General features: G+C 39.7%; 2 protein-coding genes across 5 annotated transcripts in view; both read right to left on the reverse strand.

Moving 5' to 3' along the window:
- The window catches only part of NPNT (nephronectin), a 665,225-nt gene that overhangs the window by 290,143 nt on the left and 356,532 nt on the right, over positions 1-18,550 (reverse strand). The gene's annotated exons all lie outside the window — the stretch shown is intronic.
- AIMP1 (aminoacyl tRNA synthetase complex interacting multifunctional protein 1) overlaps positions 965-18,550 on the reverse strand; it is a 66,464-nt gene continuing 48,878 nt past the window's right edge. For all 4 annotated transcript variants that reach the window (XM_050944534.1, XM_050944536.1, XM_050944535.1 and 1 more), the window contains 2 exons: positions 15,293-15,461; positions 965-1,216 (listed from right to left, as the gene is read on the reverse strand). In XM_050944534.1, coding sequence (XP_050800491.1) covers positions 1,050-1,216; positions 15,293-15,461 — 336 coding nt within the window. In that variant the 3' untranslated portion in view covers positions 965-1,049. The remainder of the gene's footprint in view (positions 1,217-15,292; positions 15,462-18,550) is intronic.

Raw genomic sequence — 18,550 nt, forward strand, 5'->3', positions numbered from 1 at the left:
ATTTCAGTGGTTAGACAATAGATGGACAGTAAATGAAACACAAACACTTGGAAGTATATTTAAACAGTTATTGGGGATTTGAAAAGGTTAGTTGTGAATTGATATATTGCGGCCATTGTCAGCTCATGACTTTATATTAATCGTGGCTACTTCCTTTTAACATGTGATGCAGTAAAATAACTTATTTTAAAGTGTAAAAATTAAATTAGCTGTTCCTGTTTCAGCAAAGTATGTGATTCTGTTTACAATGTGTGTCTGAAGAAATTTCATGTAGAAGTTACAATACAAAAATGGATTCACTTGATTTTTGTTTCATGCATCAGTGCACCACTAAAATTGAATTAAATTAATTTTGTTGGTCAGAATCTATTCTTCAGTGATGATTTACGGGTATGATCCACCACATTCACTTCAGTTAAATTAGAAGTCTCTGCTTAGGAGCAGCCCAAAACTACATGGGCAGAGGACTATGACATGAGTTCCACTTACCCACTGTCAGATCACTAACTCTACACTACCTGAATACCTGGCATTAAGGACCTTTCTCCATGAGGGCCCCTGCTTCTTGAGTAACTCTGTGGGTCACAGTGGTTCTCAACCTATTTACCATTGTGGGCCGCATCCAATACTACTTGTATGGCCTGGAGGATGTCACATGGGCCGCCGCTCAATGCTGACTGGGCCACAAGCGGACCACGGGCCGCAGGTTGAGAACCACTGGTTTAGAATGCAGAGTACTTTTCCATCCCTTTCTAAACTAAGTTCAAATATCCTCAGAATCTGCACCCCGTATTCCATTGAAATAGGCTCAAGCATTTAATATACCTAGTTAATAACTGTGCTTATTATTTAATTTGTCTAATCCGCAAAGCGAACAAGGTGAATGAGTGCATTTTGAAAATGTCAGTCACGCATTCATACTTTTGGAGAAGAAGAGATAAAAGAAAAATGAATCAGTCATGCCTTGGGGGGTTTATATTCATGTCTTTATTGTGCTTGCACTGCTTTCCATTTAAGCCTCTGAACAGTTTCTCAGTAATTAGTTTTATTTATTTGATTCCACTGCTGGCCATGGTCTGAGCCCTGCAGACCCCCTTCCCCTTCACTTCAAATGGAACTCCTTTGTATGTAGCAATGCATTGGTCATTAGTATGAAGGTCAGGTTGAATCTGCTCCCACATCTTCTTCTTGGGATTAAGTTCCTTCTCAGGTTCTCCTGTTTAAATAAAATAAAATAAAATAAAATAATATAAACAGCAGACATGAAACAAAAGGAAGAGTATGGGCAGTATATACGTGAGAGAGAGTGTAGTAACATTTTCCTTTGAGAATTTACTCAAAGTGATATTGGCTGCCAAAAAATTGTCACTTCATCAAGCCTCAGAGTGAAACTTGTCAAGATCATAAATCTTAATTGTATTTTTTGGGTTGGGTACTTTCTGATCCTTACTTGACAGTACTGTAGGTCCCTAGAGAAAAATATGTATTATAGTTAGCTATATAAAATTATCACAAGGAGGTAACATTGTGTTAGCATTTGGGATTACAAAGGAAAAATGGGAAAAAAGTTTTTATTTAATGATTTTGAGATATGTCAGAAACACAAAGTAAATATTGAACATAGTAACACATTGTCCAGGCAGGCTCAGGCTCATCTACAGCACTGGGCAGTGAAGTTTTATATATTTGTTTTAGACAGTGTAGGCATATGAAATTTGTGCTGAGTAAATGTGAAAGGCACCCAGATAATCTACAACTGTGGAGGGTGAGAGAAAGATGGTCCTGTAATTAGAGTGCTACCCTGGGACTTAAGAGACCTATGTTCAATTCACTTCTCTACTACAGACTTCCTGTGTGTCTTTGGACAAGTCACATCTTTATGTCTCATCTCCCCATCTGTAAAATGGGGAAACAGTACTCCCACATAGGTGTTGTGAGGATAAATAATTATAGATTGTGAAATAAAGGGGGCCATGCAAGTACCTAACTAGCTTTTTTCAACTACTTTTGTGGAAATGCTGCAAAAAGCTAAAGGATGAACAGTGGAACAAAAAAAATAAATGTTATATCTGTTCCAAAATATTTCTCCTGTTCGCATTTCTTGCCTGACAATTTTAAAAAATGACAAGGAAACCAAAAAATTAACCTGAATAAATTCCTCTGTTGCCAGTTTAAAGACGATCTATACTGAATGAACTGCTGCGTGCCAACATCATCTTTCATGATATAAATAAAGCATAAAAATCAATTCGTCGTACCATTTATTTTCCTTTGCAAAGACCAAATGGATTTCAGATCTCCTAAAGTAAAACAAGACTCCGTCATTTAGCCACAATGCCTTGGGGTGTTTTTAACCCTTTTGATGAGATTCATGTTACTAGACTGACGAGCACAAGGGAAATTATAAACACTTCCACTGGGTTAGGCCCCAGTTCAATAATAGATAGCCTCCAGGGGAATTAATGCTGTTTCACTGTCAATATTTCAACTTGCTAAGAGACTCAATTCAGCCCAATTATTGCACATACAATTCAAATGTTATGTTTCAAAATTCACAGCACATATATACTTTATGGGGAAAAAATTATATCCCCAAAAGGTAGCACAATAGCTAATGTGCTAGGAACCAACACGACTCATCAACAAGCTGTGCTCTCCCTGGTAGCATACTTCAGTGACAAGAATTCTCATGTTCTCATTCCACCCCCTCTACTCAGTCCTTGCCAGCCCAGGAAGAAGCCTTTAGGGTGGGAGGTGGGGAATCATGCTCTTGAGAAAGACTTCAGCAAATTCAGTCAGGAAGGTGTCCTAATGCAGTGATCAGAGGGGTAGCCGTGTTAGTTTGGAGCTGTAAAAAGCAGTAAAGAATCCTGTGGCACCTTAAGACCAGAGGTTGACAACCTATGGCATGCGTGCCAAAGACGGCATGCGAGCCAATTTTTAATGGCATGCGGCGGCCGCCGCTGGCCCCGTTCAGCCCGCCGCCCAACGCCAGCAGCGGGTTAAGCGGGACTGATGGCCGGGACTGTGGCAGGCAACAGTGTGCCATTAAAAATCCTGCCTGTCCCCGCCCGCTCTTCTCCGCCCCCCATCTACCGCTCTCTCTGGCAGGGGCAGGGGGGCAGAAGCAAGCTTGGTCTTGCCAGCTGCTGCTGTAGGGCAGGCTCTGCCGGCAGCCAAGCTTCCGCCTCCCCCGCCTCTTTCCCCAACGTGCTGCGTCATGCCCTGCCTCCTCTCACTTCCTGCCATCGATGGCCCTTGCGAGGGAGGGGAGAAGAGGAGCCCCAGTGCCCTTGCTGCTCAGACTGGGAAGGAGGCGGAGAAGAGGCGAGGACGGGGCCTTGGGGAAGGGGGGTGGAATCAGGGTATATCCCTCCAGCCCCCTGCTGTAAGCTGCTTAGTTCAGGGGGCTGGGAGCACACCCCCAATCTCAGCCCACTCCCCAGCCCTGACCCCTGGACCTGCCCTGACTCCTGCACTCCCCACACATACCCAGCCCCCCGACACCCCATGCCCTGACTCCTGCATGTCCCCAGCCCTCTGCCGTGACTCTTGCACCCTCCTCACACACACCATGCCGACTCCTGCACTCTTGACACATACCCAACCCCCCCCACATCACATGCCCCGACTCTTGCACCCCCCACATCCCCGCCCCCCACCTTGAGCACCAAACAGGAGCTCCTGCAGCTTCCTCGCCCCACATTCCCACCTGCACGCCTCGCACCAAATGGGAACTGCCCAGGTAAGTGCTCTACACCCAAACCTCCTGCCCCAACCCTGAGCCCCCTCCCACATTCTAGCTCCTGGCCAGACCCTGCATCCTAACCCCCAGCCTGCTCCTTCACCCCCACCCTCAGCTCAGTGCAGAGAGAGAGAGAGAGAAAGAGAATGGGCCAGAACCAGGAAGAAGGTAAGTACCCACTCTATGTGGGCTGGGCTGGGACCCTAGACTGGCAGCGGGCAGAGTGGGGCCGGCAGGAGCCAGTGGATGGAACCCCAGACCGGCAGCAGGCTGAGCCGCTCAGCCTGCTGCTGCTCTGGGGTCTTGGCTGCTGGCCCCACCTAGCTCGCCACCAGTCTGGGGTTCTGGCCGTAGGCCCTGCTCATGCCACTGCCGGTTTGGGGTTCTGGCTGCCAGACCCTTGCCAGCTGGGGTCCCGGCCGCAGGCCCCGCTCAGCCCGCTGCTGGCCTAGGTGAACGGAACCCCAGACCAGCAGGAGGGCTGAGCGGGCTGGTGGCATAAGATCAGCATTTTAATTTAATTTTAAATGAAGCTTCTTAAACATTTTGAAAACCTTGTTTACTTTACATACAATAGTAGTTTAGTTATATATAGACCTACAGAGAGACCTTCTAAAAAAATGTTAAAATGTATTACTGCCACACAAAACCTTAAGTGAATAAATGAAGACTTGGCACACCACTTCTGAAAGGTTGCGAACCTCTGTTATAGACTAACAGAAGCATTGGAGCATAAGCTTTCGTGGGTGAATACCCACTTCGTCAGACGTATCTGGGTATTCATCCATCAAAGCTTATGCTCCAATACTTCTGTTAGTCTATAAGGTGCCACAGGACTCTTTGTCGCCTAATGCAATGAGGTTCTCTTCCCTGACTGGTTAACAACAGGTCTATTCTTAACATTAGCCAATAACAGCTACATACTACTTAGTTGTGATGGTGAGATAAAGGTAAACACAATAATCTTGCATGTGCCACAAGGTTCTTACTGGCTTATATGAGGAACATTCATTAAGCAAGAGAATAACAACAGAGGGCCCCAAAATGCATAAGGAAGGGAAAAAACAAGCCATTGTCCTCAGATGGATGAGTGGACACCTGCCATTCCAACTCTGCCAGCTAATTTTTCTCGTTTAGACACTTCAGAAGACTGGGTGCTCAGCTCGTGTACCCTTGTTGCTAGTTATAAAGAAAAGTTACTTCAGCCTGGCTCTGACTCTGTAACTTCCATAGCTGCTTTTTTTTTTTTTTTTTAAATGGGCTTCCAGTGCAGGCCAACTTCTCTGTTGAATAGGCTGGCCTATGACAGTGCCAAGATTCAATGCATCAGTCAGAAATTATTTCTCACAAATGGAGTGCTTAATTACATCAATGTCTTAACACTTACAGAACTAATTGTATGCTTTAAAAAAAAAATTTAGAACACTATCCTGTACTAAATTCACAAAAAAGTCATTCCTTTATACCAAAATGGATATATACCAATAGTTATTAAGCAGAATAGCTGCTAAACAACTGTACTGTTCAGAAGGTTAAATCTACCTTGTTCCCCTCTTCCCCAAATATTACAACAAGCAAATGAATTTTTCAAAGATAAACTAAAATCTGACTTTATTACACAAACACTTTCTGGATCTTATTAAGGGTATCTTTGGAATCCCAAGTTGAGCTCTCCTGGGATCTGTGGTGAGCTTGTATTAGATTAGCATAGGCACCATTTTTAAACATTACCAGAGCCTCTCCTGTACCCTGCTGCTTTGCATCCCTTTCTCTCATAAGACAAACAATCCTCTGAAAGGATATCTAAAAATTAAATGGAGTAAAATTATGGCCACAATGATTTTCCCACCCTCTTCTCATGGATGTGAAACATGCTGAATCTGCCAAAGAACCAAATGAAATGTATCAAACTGTACAAGTGCTATCAAAGTATTAAAAACCTAAGATAAAAATAATAATGCCACCTACTGTTCTTTAGAAAGCAGTCTGTATCATTATCCCCAATTTAGAGATAGGGAAACTGAGGCACATAAAATGAATTTAACTTGCCCAAGATCACCCAGCAGCAAGTGGCAGAGCCAGGAACAAAATCCAGGGCTTCTGATTGCCAGTTGAGTGTTCTGTTCACTAGGCAACACTACCACAAAAAAAAAGCCAGTTGGCCATGCACTGTAATTGTGGTAGATAGTTCTTTCCACCTCACCACAGCTCAGTGATTTGCATTAAAATCTATCTTAGGGTTTTACAATGCTGCCATCATCACAGCACCTAGGTACAAAGAAGGTAAGGAAAATGTGATTCAGTATCTCAAAGCAATTTAACAGAAATATACATTAATTTACCACTGGGAAAAAAAATGTAGGACTGAAGATAGAGCTTACAACAATGGTGTTAGTTTCTTATCACTGGGAGAGGTAACTGAGCAAAAAGTGGAAAGCATCCAAACACCAAAGTTTTGATTAAAGGAAGTTGTTTATACAGACTATCTACTGCACAGCAGGTTTAGAATAATCTGAATTTCTCTTGTAACTGGTTAACCATCAACTGAAACATGAACCGTTTTAGACCAAAATTAGTATTTTAACCATAAATCTCAAATGAAAAATTTGTGATTGCTGCAGCATTTCTCTACTCTATATTTTTTTTAAAGCTTCTATTGTATTATTACAGAGAAGGGAGGATTTTACTGCAAATTGTGTAACTATTAAAAATGGCTGTGTGTGTGAAGTGGGGTGGAGAAGGGTGTGTCTGTATGTGTGTGGAATCATTGGCTATGACCTTTATCAAGCAGGTGATTTCACTAAAGTAGAATGTAAACTTTATGAAGTTCTTAATACGAAAAAGACCCCTTTCAAAGTTGCAATTTCTTATGGTTTTGGGTATGAAAGGTGTAAGACTACTTTCTCATTTTTGTGAAGTAAAATTTAATTACAGTTGTTAATAGCAACTGAATAGCCCAATGTCCCTTAGCAAGATATTCTCTAAAAATACAGAAAGGGGGGAATTTGAGGAACTTCTCCAATTTCTGCAGGGAAAAAAAATTGTAAGTTGTAAATGTTGTTATATTGGAAAAGGCTAATGTTCATGACAACTAAAATGAACATGGAAAGTTACCCAGTGCCATCCCAAAAAACTCCCCTTCACCATATACAGTATCAGGCTTATTTTTAAACACTCTGCTTGACTTGGGACAGCTGGGTCTGCTTTGGGGTTGCTTTTTTGTTGCTGCCGCTGCTGCTACACAAGCTTTCAGTCTTCAAATTAAAATCAGACCCAGCTGTCCTTTCTATTTTAATTTCAGTGACTCAAACTGAATGTTCGTGGTTTAAATTACTCACTTAAAATCTATCAGTGTTTACAATTATTATTACTAGTCTTGGAAATTAAACTGAATTTGAAGTAAATAACGTGAGTTCCATATTCCTGATACTGCTATTGTTGAACTGCTTGGTTAGCTTTGCTTTTAAGAAAGCAGCAACTAAGCCAACCTTGAGATTTTGGTATACAAAAGCCAAGTAGGAAACACATCTCCCATTAATTTTAATGAGAACTGAATTTAACCCTCCTAGTCAGCTTTTGAATATCTCAACAAAAAATTCTTTCCAAAATCAAGATATTTCATTTTAAAAACAGTTGAGGTTTGAAAAAGAGTACAAGAAAATCTGCAATTTATGTCCACTTAATTGCTTGGACATAAATAAGGAGATAAGTTATATCAACTTGGATCTTTTTTTTTAATCCGAGTGACTAACAATTGGCAACCTCCACATTTTAGGTTATAAAGACAGTCTTTAAAATTTAGGTTCAGCACATACATTGTGTGTAAATTACAGTTTTGAACAGCTACTAATTATTGCCATTAGACAATGAATTTAAAACAGCAAAGAATTCAGTGCTGATTGTATCAATAATGCAAGATGACACTGCGTTAGGGAACCTTCTTAAAAGTAGTAAAATCCATCAGGAATTAATTGATGTCTGAAACAGCCACACACGTACAAGCAACTATCATGTTGATAAAGACAAAGCAATCAACTGTTGAATAATCCCCAGCACTCATTTAGAATGATCAAAGATTGAACATTGCATAAGAATAACCAAACACAATGTAAGCAATCTTCTAATGACCAGAGTAGTGATTCTCAAATCACACGTACATGTACTCCTAGGGATACGTAGAGGTCTTCCAGGGGGTACATCAACTCATCTAGATATTTGTCTAGTTTTATAAAAGGCTACATAAAAAGCACTAGTGAAGTCAGTATAAACTAAAATTTCATATGACTTGTTTATACTGTTCATATACTATGCACTGAAATGTAAGTACAATATTTATATTCCAACTGATTTATTTTATAATTATATGGTAAACATGACAAAGTAAGCAATTTTTCAATAACAGTGTGCTGTGACATTTTGTATTCTAATGGCCCATTGACTGAGCAGTGGCTAAACAAATTACCAGATGTTAGAGGCTAATTATTCATACTATCATATATTTGTGCATACAGTTTTGACTGCCTCTTTTGTGCTAAAACAGGGATCAGCAACCCTGTTTTAGCACAGGGTTGTGCTAAATTTTGTAAGCAAGTCATTTTTAAGTTAAGTGAAACTTGGGTACGCAAGACAAATCAGACTCCTGTAATAGGTACAGTAGTCTGGAAAGGTTCAGAGCCACTGGACCAGAGAACTCAAAGGACCAGCCCTTCACTGCTTGAGAAATTAAAATCTAGTAATGGTTGAACCTGACTGAATTTTTTAGCACAGGGATCGGCAACGTTTGGCACATGGCTTGGTAGGGTAAACCCCCTGGCGGGCCGGGCCGGTTTGTTTACCTGCTGCGTCCACAGGTTCAGCCTATTGTGGTTCCCACTGGCTGTGGTTCACCGTTCCAGGCCAATGGGGGCTGCAGGAAGTGGTGGCCAGCACATCCCTCGGCCTGCGCCACTTCCTTTAGCCCCCAGTGGCTTGGAGCGGCGAACTGCAGCTAGTGGGAGCCGTGATAGGCAGAACCTGCGGATGCAGCAGGTAAACAAACCGGCCTAGTCCACCAGGGAGCTTACCCTGGCGGGTCGCAGGCCAAAGGTTGCTGATCCCTGTTTTAGCACAAAAGAGGTAGTCAAAACTGTATGCACAAATATATGACAGTATGAATAATTAGCCTCCAACATCTGGTAATTTGTTTAGCCACTGCTCAGTCAATGGGCCATTAGAAACTACTCTGATAAGACTGTTCACCAGTCATCAGGGTTCTAGCAGATTAAAACTTTGGTGGCTAAAGACAATGAGGAAAGAAAAGCTGGTATGGTAATGTCAGGCTCTCAGGCCTGGTCTACATTACAGAGTTAAGTCAATGTAAGGCTGCTTATGTTGACCTAACTCTAGCATCTACACTAAAACGTAGCTCCCACTTATGTCACTGGCCCACTACACTGACTTAATAACTTCACCTCTGCAAGCGGGGAAGCAATTAGGTGGATGTAGTTAGGCTGATGCAGCGTCAGTTTAGACACCGTGCTGCTTACATCGATTGTTGTGGCCTTTCAGAAGCCATCCCACATTGTCCCACACTGACAGTTAAATCAGAGAAAGCGCTCCTGGGGAGGATACTAACAACACAAGGAGTGTAGTCAGTGGTGAGCAGGAGCCGGTTCACAAGAACCGGTTGTTAAATTTAGAAGCCGGTGTAGAACCAGTTATTAAAGGGGCCAGCGGGTGACCGTCCTGTCCAGCCCACCTAAGCGCCCAGCTGGGGAGGCTCCCCACCCCCTACCCCGCTCACAGAGCCCCAGTGAGCCTGCCGCTTTAAGTAGCATGGTAAGGGGGCCAGGCTGGGGCTGGGAGGAGGAGTTGGGTAGGCGTGGGAGTTCCGGGGGTCTTTTGGGTGGTGGTGGATGGGGTTGGGGCAGTCAGGGGACAGGGCGAGTTGGGTAGGGGGTGAGGTCCTGGGGGGCAGTTAGGGTGCGGGGTCTTGGGAGGGGGTGGTCAGGGGACAAGGAGCGGGGGGGGTTGATGGGTTGCGGGTTCTGAGAGGGATACTCGGGGGAGGGGCGGGGACAGACACAGGCATGTGGGGCTTGTACTCACCGCGCAGTTCCCTACCGGCTCTTCAGTGGCACTCAGGCGGTGGGCGGAGAGGGTCTTCAATCCCTCCGGGTGAAGGACCAGCCACCGAAATGCTGCCAAAAACCTGGAGTGAGTGAAGGCCCCCCCCCCCCCCCACCGCCGAAGTGCTGAAGAGGACATGGTAGGGAACCGGTTATTAGGATTTTGGGAGCTCATTACTGAGTGTAGCGTGAACATGCAAAAGCGATTTAATTACTGCAGTGGCTGTATGTTGACATAACTTAGGTCGACTTAATTTTGTAGTGCAGACTTGCCCACACTGAATCAGACTTACCTAATGATTCAGAACAAACCTTCCATCATGGCAAGCAGAATCAGTGAAAAAGTAACTTGTCCTGCAGAAGGCTAGGGATAATGTACATGCCTGTCTGTGTCTGTTTCACAGGTATTTTTTTTACTGCGATTAAATCAGCACTCTCTCCTCGTCCTACTTCCTCATCCCTAAAAATGAACCTAGTGAAATGTACTAAATTACATTTGTTCTGCATTTAAATTTTATGTGACGTCTTGCAAGTTATTTACTCTTAAACAACAAAACGAATCTTCCACGCTATATATTATTTACACTTAGGCTTGGAAGGCTTAGATTTTTTAATAGTAAATGTGAATTTCACAATACACACAACCTGAGGAAAAATATTTCCATTGATGATGTTTGAAATTTACAGGTAGGCAACGCAAGAAAAATGCTGCTTGAGAACTTGAATTTGATTTGAGGACACAGACTTTGTTGACGTGATACGTAGACAAATTGTGTTTTAATGGCTATAAAGCTTAAACTTTTTAAATCTTAACATATGCTTTCATTAAATAATTGTCTGACCCCCACCCCCCCGATCCCTCATAATCTCCCACAACTGTGAAAATTTAAATGGACAAAATCTGAAAACTTACACCACAATTTTTCAAAACTGAAAATTTAAAATCAATAAAAATAGAAAAAAGCTTAAAAATAAAATTTATAATATCTATCAAAATTTTATCTTATTTATACTGTATGAATGCATGATTCCTTCCATCTTGTGTGCTGCTTTATAGCAATTACCTTATTGCGATTTATAAATACACTTGATTCTTGCCAAAAACTGACTGTCATGTAGAAGTGTTTCTTTCACAACTAGCAAAAGAATCTTTTATATCAAGTTGGCTTGCTCTAGCCTTTCCTCATATTTATTTATCTGTTTTGTATGTTTTCATATGTAATGATTGGTTCTATTCTAGAACGTCTATTCTGTGCTGTTAAGAATGAATGGTGTTATCCTCAAAAACAGTTATCGGCTTTGTCTTGCAGCTACCAGTTTTTCTGAACATTTTTTTTTCTCGTTGGTGCTTTAGGGAGTAGTTGCCATATTCTTTAGCTAAAGCGTATATCTCCAGAAGTCAATTTTTTTAAAAATAAAATGGTTGTAAAAATCTTCATTTGGCATTATCAAAGCTCCCCAGATGCCTCTGGCTTCCTATCAGAAGGAATTGGTTGTAAAGCATACCAAATGCTCTATCATAGACTGCAGGCCATAGGTTTAGTTCTAAAGTACAACGTTCATACTACATTGAATTTATAATACAGCTTTTGTGAAACAGAATGGTCAATGGAATATCAATATGCACAAACACCTGGGAACAATTTTATAACAAAAGCAGACATAACTGACTCTCACTAGGAAAAGACATTTGGAAATCTAGTGATGGATTAAAGGTTTCCTTAAAAGTAATTCTGTTTTGCTACAGAAGTGCCCCATTAGGCAGGTGGCTTGGTGTGAATGAACAGACAGGATGCAATGTAACAGAGCTCCATAGCTCTGTGATCATTTTCCTCATTTTCAAATGTCAGTTCTGATAAATTATTTTTGATTTATGAGTTTGGACTCAACATAAAATATGACATGACAAAGAGCTGACCCCTCAAAGTCAAGGCTGACCTCTCAAAGCTGTCAGCAGGATTACCACAAGCATAAGGGAATTAGAAATTTTTTTGGAAACAATGGGTAATAAAGATAATGCAGCTAATGCAGGAGTCAACCCAAGGGAGACACTTTTCACTCATCTCATTTAAAAAATAAAATCACTACTTTAGTAGCTTTAGCAAGAAGACACAATGTGGGACAATTCCAGGTTAAATGTTTACTGTTCTTAAGAGAGAGCTAACAGTCTAATATGCAGCTCACAAAGGACATCGGTAGGATCATATTCTCACTAAGGATAATCTGTAGGAGGGGAAGTTTAGAAGGATATGATTTTAAAATCTCTTTAAAGTTAGAGATAGGCTCCAAGGTAGCCCATGGTGAAAGAAATTACCAGCCATAACACCAATGTATTTCCAACTACAATTCTAATTCATACTATGTGAACCAGTATTTCTATAATTTAACACTGGGGATGGAAAACATTTACATGGGTAGAATTTGGGTGGATTAGGAATGCGGGAAAAAGGCCTCATGAATCATACTTGTGTGCCCCAGAAATTGTTACTTTTGTATTTTGGTTCAATCTATCATTCTTTCACCAAACAAATGTCGATGATAGTGAAGGACAAAAGAACTGTTGCAGGATGTAAGGCCAATGAAGGAGCACCATTTACAACTAGGTTGGCAGGGTTCTTCCAACTTTCCGCCTCCCTAACCCTTACTATCTTTGTAGACACATGGCTTCCTATCAGAAGGAAGCTGTTGTAAAACATATAAAGCCTTCTATCACAGGCTGCAGGCCCGAGGTTTAGAACTATTTAATTTATAATACAGCTTTCCAGAAAGAGACTATGTCAATAGAATATCAATATGCATGAACACCCGATTTTTGGGTTTGGACTCAGCATAAAATATGCTTAAGAGAAAGAGCAAGTCAAGGCTGATCCTCATGATGCTGTCACTAGGATTTTCATAATAGCAAAGCTTATTCTGCAGCTTGTGCTACCCACTGCATGTCCATTAGAACTGATAGCATAAGGGAGTTTGAACATTTTTTGGAAACAATGAGTAATAAAGAACACATATATGTTTTCTGTTCACAACAATGTGTTTCTCACAACAGCTTTTTTTTTTTTTTGAAGGCAGATAATTTCAGTGTTTTGCACTCTTCAAGTCTGCCTATTCAATAGATTGACATAATTAAATAGCACGTTTTCCAACAGAATGAATCAGCAGAGTGTCAGCTACACCACACTGGGAAAATGTCAAATCAAGAGGAATCCAAGATCTGAAAAAAAGAATGTGACTTAAGATGTTTCATCTGAGGGATTCCCTTGATTTCACAAAATCACTGGCTGCTTATTTTGATGATAAAATAAAGAGTGGTTAATATATGGTAACTTTGTTTTCTTTCCAGTTTTGGCATTTGCTGAAGAGTTAATTTGGTTTAAGATTATGAACTATTTTTCATGGTACGTAAGTGTGCACATCTATTACGATATATTTGTAATGACTAGCTCTGTTTATATTTTGGGACTGCCATGTAACCATTTTCTTTAGAAATTCTTCACCCTTCAAACACAAAACACTTGAACAGCAGATTTGAGGTGCAGCTGATCAATACTATAAGATAAAGGAAACTGTGAAGACAAAAGTCATTTTTATTATTGGAGATTTCTGGATTTTAATTCACATTGTAGGTAATCTACAGTGCATGTGATATATTTTAAGCAATAAAATGGTATATTTTAAATGTATAAAACTAAAGAGGCAAAAAAGTGCTGCAATACTTATTTCCTCTTTGAACAGGATATTATTTTTAATACATTCTGAATTACAGCAATAAGGTACAGCAGCTAGGTCTTAACAAAATGTGCATTTCATCTACTTGAAAAGCACTAGTGCAGGGACTTGGCTTCCTTAGTGATATGCCATCCAAAATATTTTTTGTCCCGGAAGATTACATTAAGAAGTTTGTATATAAAAGGTATTCTGTGGAAATAAGCATTCAAGAAGCAGTGTGTCCTGCCTTTTCAGTAGTGTGTCAAGTACGGCACTGCTGAAAAGTGCCAGACACGATAGCTTACATTAAAAAAAGGCTGCTACATGCATGTGAGATAAACACAAACACACAGCAACCCAATTTTAAGCAACAGTTATTGTAGGAACGAATCAGACAACATTGACATATACACACACATACACATACACACACACACACATATCTATCTGGATGATCATTTTCAGAAGATGACAACTTGTGCTTGACAGTGGATGGCTCCGGTAATCGATAATTAACTGTGGAGCTCATCACTGCCAGTCTGGGATTAAGCTGAACCCATGACATGGAGCACGGGTTCTCAAACTGGGGGTAGGGATTTGCAAGGTTATCACAGGGGGGTCGCAAGCTGTTAGCCTCCACCCCAAACCCCGCTTTGCCTCCAGCATTTATAATGGTGTGAAATATATTAAAAAGTGTTTTTAATTTATAAGGGGGGGGGGGGTCGCACTCAGAGGCTTGCTATGTGAAAGGGGTCACCAGCACAAAGAGAACCACTGACATGGAGGTTATAAGCTCCACCATCACAAACAATAAATTGGCATTTTGGTTGACAGAGTCAACAGAGAGGCCCAGAAAAGAAGTGGAAACTGAATATCCCTCATCTTCAGGTGGTGGGTCTGACAGAACTGTGATGAGACACCTGGGTGGAGAAACATTCAGTACCACTACCTGTGTGATGTTTATCTGTGAGCAAAAAGATAATAACTATACCATACTGGGCTGTCAGTACAGTACCTTTCACAAAATCTACACTCACTTTACCTTTTGGGGGCTAGAGGGATCTTTCTCCCCATCAAGATACAAATTAGCAAGACCAGGTTTGATTCTATCATAGCAAACTGCCATTTTCAGAATTAAAAAAACATTAAAAAAACGTAAAAACATAACCAAATACAACATGTTTATTGGAGACAAGGATTATTTGAAGAATGCAATATTCAAAACTTTTCTTCAAAATTCACCTTAGAAATAGATGTTTCCCAGAAAACATTATGCATATATTTATGAGGTGAAGGATGCAGAATTGGGAGTCAGGAAACCTTGGTTCTATTACTAAGTCTGGTGCTGACTTATTATGTGACCTAGGGCAAGTCACTTAGCCTGTCTATGCCTCCATTCGCAAAATGGAAATATTGAAAATTACCACGTTCATAAAGAGAGCTATGGATGAAAATGCACAATGTGTTAGGTATGACAGCTATTATTTCTCTCACAATCCTCAATTTTTGGCTTTCAGTTAGATATTTTAATCCTTTTTTATGCTATGTATTCACAGAATACTAGAGTATTCTTATAAAAACATGAATTCTTCACATGCCTGTAATTTAAATCAGAAATTTAACTCAATTTATAATACCTGTATAATCAGCTCCAACTGAGAGACCACTATGACACTGATATGCAAGTTCCTGGCTACGCATTTTCCCCATTTCCCCAAGAATACTTATTGCTTACCAGGAAAACCTTCAAAAGTGATTCTTTCTCCAGGAACAGCCCCACTGGGGGGAGCAAGGATCTCCACCTTCTCTGGTGAGCTGGCACACATCACCATTGCTTGAGATACCACTCCCCTCATCTTTGCAGGCTTCAGGTTACAGAGTAATACCACCATTCGGTTCTGCATCTGCACAAAAAAGAATAGATATTCATTTAAAAAAAAATTGTAAGGAAATTAAGTTAGGGTTTTGGAAGTTATTTTATTATAGAAAAGAGAGGATTATGAGGGAGAAAGCTTAATACATGTAATATGCATGTATACAGTAGACTGCATATTGCTTGTGTGCATGTAACTATGCTAACAACATTAATAATACACTAGAAATAATTACCACTCTATAAGCCTTTTTAGGCTATTAGTCAATAAAAGCCAGGAAACAGACAATTAAGGATGAAACATTCCAGGCTGTCCTCCAGCACCTAAACACAACAGGGTACAATAGGAAAGCCTCTAAGGTTGAGCCTTGATGTGCCAAAATATCAGATAATACATATTTTAGTCATTTGTCAGGTTTTTGTTGTTTTGGGTCACAACTTTAGGCCATCTTTAGTACAGTGCTCTTAGCAGAGGAATTTTCTTTAAAAAAAAAAAACAGCAACCTACTACAAACTAAGGTTAGTATATAAAAAAGAAAAAATGTATAACAAAAATGTTTAGGTGGTTTAAATTTCAGGATGCAGATTGGGCTGAATAGGAATGTATGGCACAGATGTAAATACCAAAGACAATTTTTTGAGCAACTGAAAATGGCGATATGTACTGCACATAGCAACTTGCTCATTTAAAACAACACTGGTGTTTTTCTTAATTAAGTAATAAATAATCAAACTGCCTGTACTGGGCTATCTTGATTATGACTTCAAAAGTTTTTTTCTTACATAATTGGCCTCTGAGAGTTGGTAAGACAATTCCCACCTTTTCATGCTCTCTGTATGGGTATATATATCTCCTCAATATATGTTCCATTCTATGCATTCGAAGAAGTGGGCTGTAGCCCACGAAAGCTTATGCTCAAATAAATTTGTTAGTCTCCAAGGTGCCACAAGTACTCTTGTTCTTTTTGCGGATATAGACTAACACGGCTGCTACTCTGAAACCTGTAAATAATGAGAGTAAGCACTGCAACCAGACCCCATTAGAGAATTAAAATTGAAGCAGAACATTTTTAAACAAAACAAACGCCTTCAAATTTGCCCTATCCCACAAAAAATTGTTCTCAGATTGAGATTTTGTATATTAACAAATTTTTAAAGCAACATCACGACTCCTTTTGAATTTAGTAAAATTTACACATGTGCAACATTCTGAATATTTAAGAGAAAATTTAACAAAAAGTAATTTTTCTTAGCATTAAGATACAAATCCCTAAAAACAAGAAGAAATAACGGAAAATAGACAATTTAAATATATTCTTGATATTATATACTTACTGTGTACATACAGTACATTTTGCAGGTGATAGTTGTATATTTTAAGCCACTATTATGAAAGTAAATCCCCCAAAATATATGATGATGTAAAATGTCAGTGGTTCTATTTTGTTTCAAATATTTGAAATGCAAATATCTGAGATAGCCTGGTGCTGAGTGCTGCATAACAACTGAGATAGACAGATGTACAGAATAAAAGGGACATTGCAATAGTTTTATGCTCTTTATTCATGCTTGGTTTTGACTGACTACAAAAACAATCCTGAGATAGACAGTATAGCCTTTAACACTGAAGGTGACGCAGTGCAGAAACAAATGGAAATATGTTGTGGATGTGTATAGGCACATTTAGATTGAAACAAAATGGAAATGGGAAGGGTTTTGAATTACCTTCTTCATATACCCTCTCAGTGGCTGTGGTGGGTGATCAGAGAGCTTTAATATTATTTATATCCTGAAGAGTTCAAGAATAATGTTTCTAGGTACAAAGGTATAGGTTAGAAAAGGATGTATGCACTTGTAAACTCTAAATATCCAGATGGTTTTCTTCCATTAATGTTTCTAGTAAAGTCAAACTAGTACCCTTTTCTGACTGGCTAAGTCTCTACTTTCCCAAATGTTTCTCATTATATTATTTCCTTATATTGTACCACATGTGACGATCATTCAGAGGGACTTTAAAGAACGGGCATGAAGACATTAACAAAACTAAACATTTTCTGGATACACACAAGAAGATGATTGTTTTACATGCCTCACATTCCAGTAAATACAGGGGTAGGCAACCTATGGCATGTGTGCCGAAGGTGGCACGTGAACTGATTTTCGGTGGCATTCACACTGCCTGGGTCCTGGCCACCGGTCTGGGGGGCTTAGCATTTTAATTTAATTTTAAATGAAGCTTCTTAAATATTTGGAAACCTTATTTACTTTACATACAACAATAGTTTAGTTATATATTATAGACGTACAGAAAGAGACCTTCTAAAAAGGTTATAATGTATTACTAGCACGCAAAACCTTAAATTAGAGTGCACAAATGAAGACTTGGCACACCTTTTCTGAAAGGTTGCCAACCCCTGAGTTAACATCTCAGGGCTTCAAGATGCCTAACACACATTTTTTAAACATGTACATGTGTGTTGTTTATGCAGCTTACACTTAAATGAAACTTGGAATGTTACAGGTATGACAGAATAACTTGGAAAATATCTGTGTAGACTTTTAAAAAACACATTAGTTCTTCACTACAACATCAGAAACAGTATTATTTGAAAGTGAGCATTACCATAAAATTTGCTTTTACTTTAAATAACTAAAATATTCCTTTTTTAAGTGTTTGCTAGATGTTTCCAATTCTAGTATAAAAAGTGAGTTCTGGAAAAGATCTAATTATTTTAAAGGGCATTGTGTCTGGTATATAGTTTAGATGGCCCAGGACAAAACCTCAGATCCAAATACCCAGGAAATCTTTGAAGATGGGAAATTGGTGAGCAATATCTCTATAACAGACAAATCCAGAAGCTGGGATTCAAACTATCCCTCTACAACACCTCAAGGTTAAAAAAAAGTTCAGAATTGGACACAGATTTTAAATCATGGACCTCTCCCTAGTAGGAACCATATGATAATAATTACGCAGCTTTAGATCCAAATATTAAAATAAACAGCAGTATATGACCAAAGGCGTATGTGATCATATAAAAATATCTGAAAAACCAAGAAGGTCAGTATTTTTCTAATAAAACTGCTTATAAACACAAATTATTTTATGGAAGCAAAATA

Source organism: Gopherus flavomarginatus, chromosome 3 (assembly GCF_025201925.1).
Source record: "Gopherus flavomarginatus isolate rGopFla2 chromosome 3, rGopFla2.mat.asm, whole genome shotgun sequence".
Classification (NCBI taxonomy): Eukaryota; Metazoa; Chordata; order Testudines; family Testudinidae; genus Gopherus; species Gopherus flavomarginatus.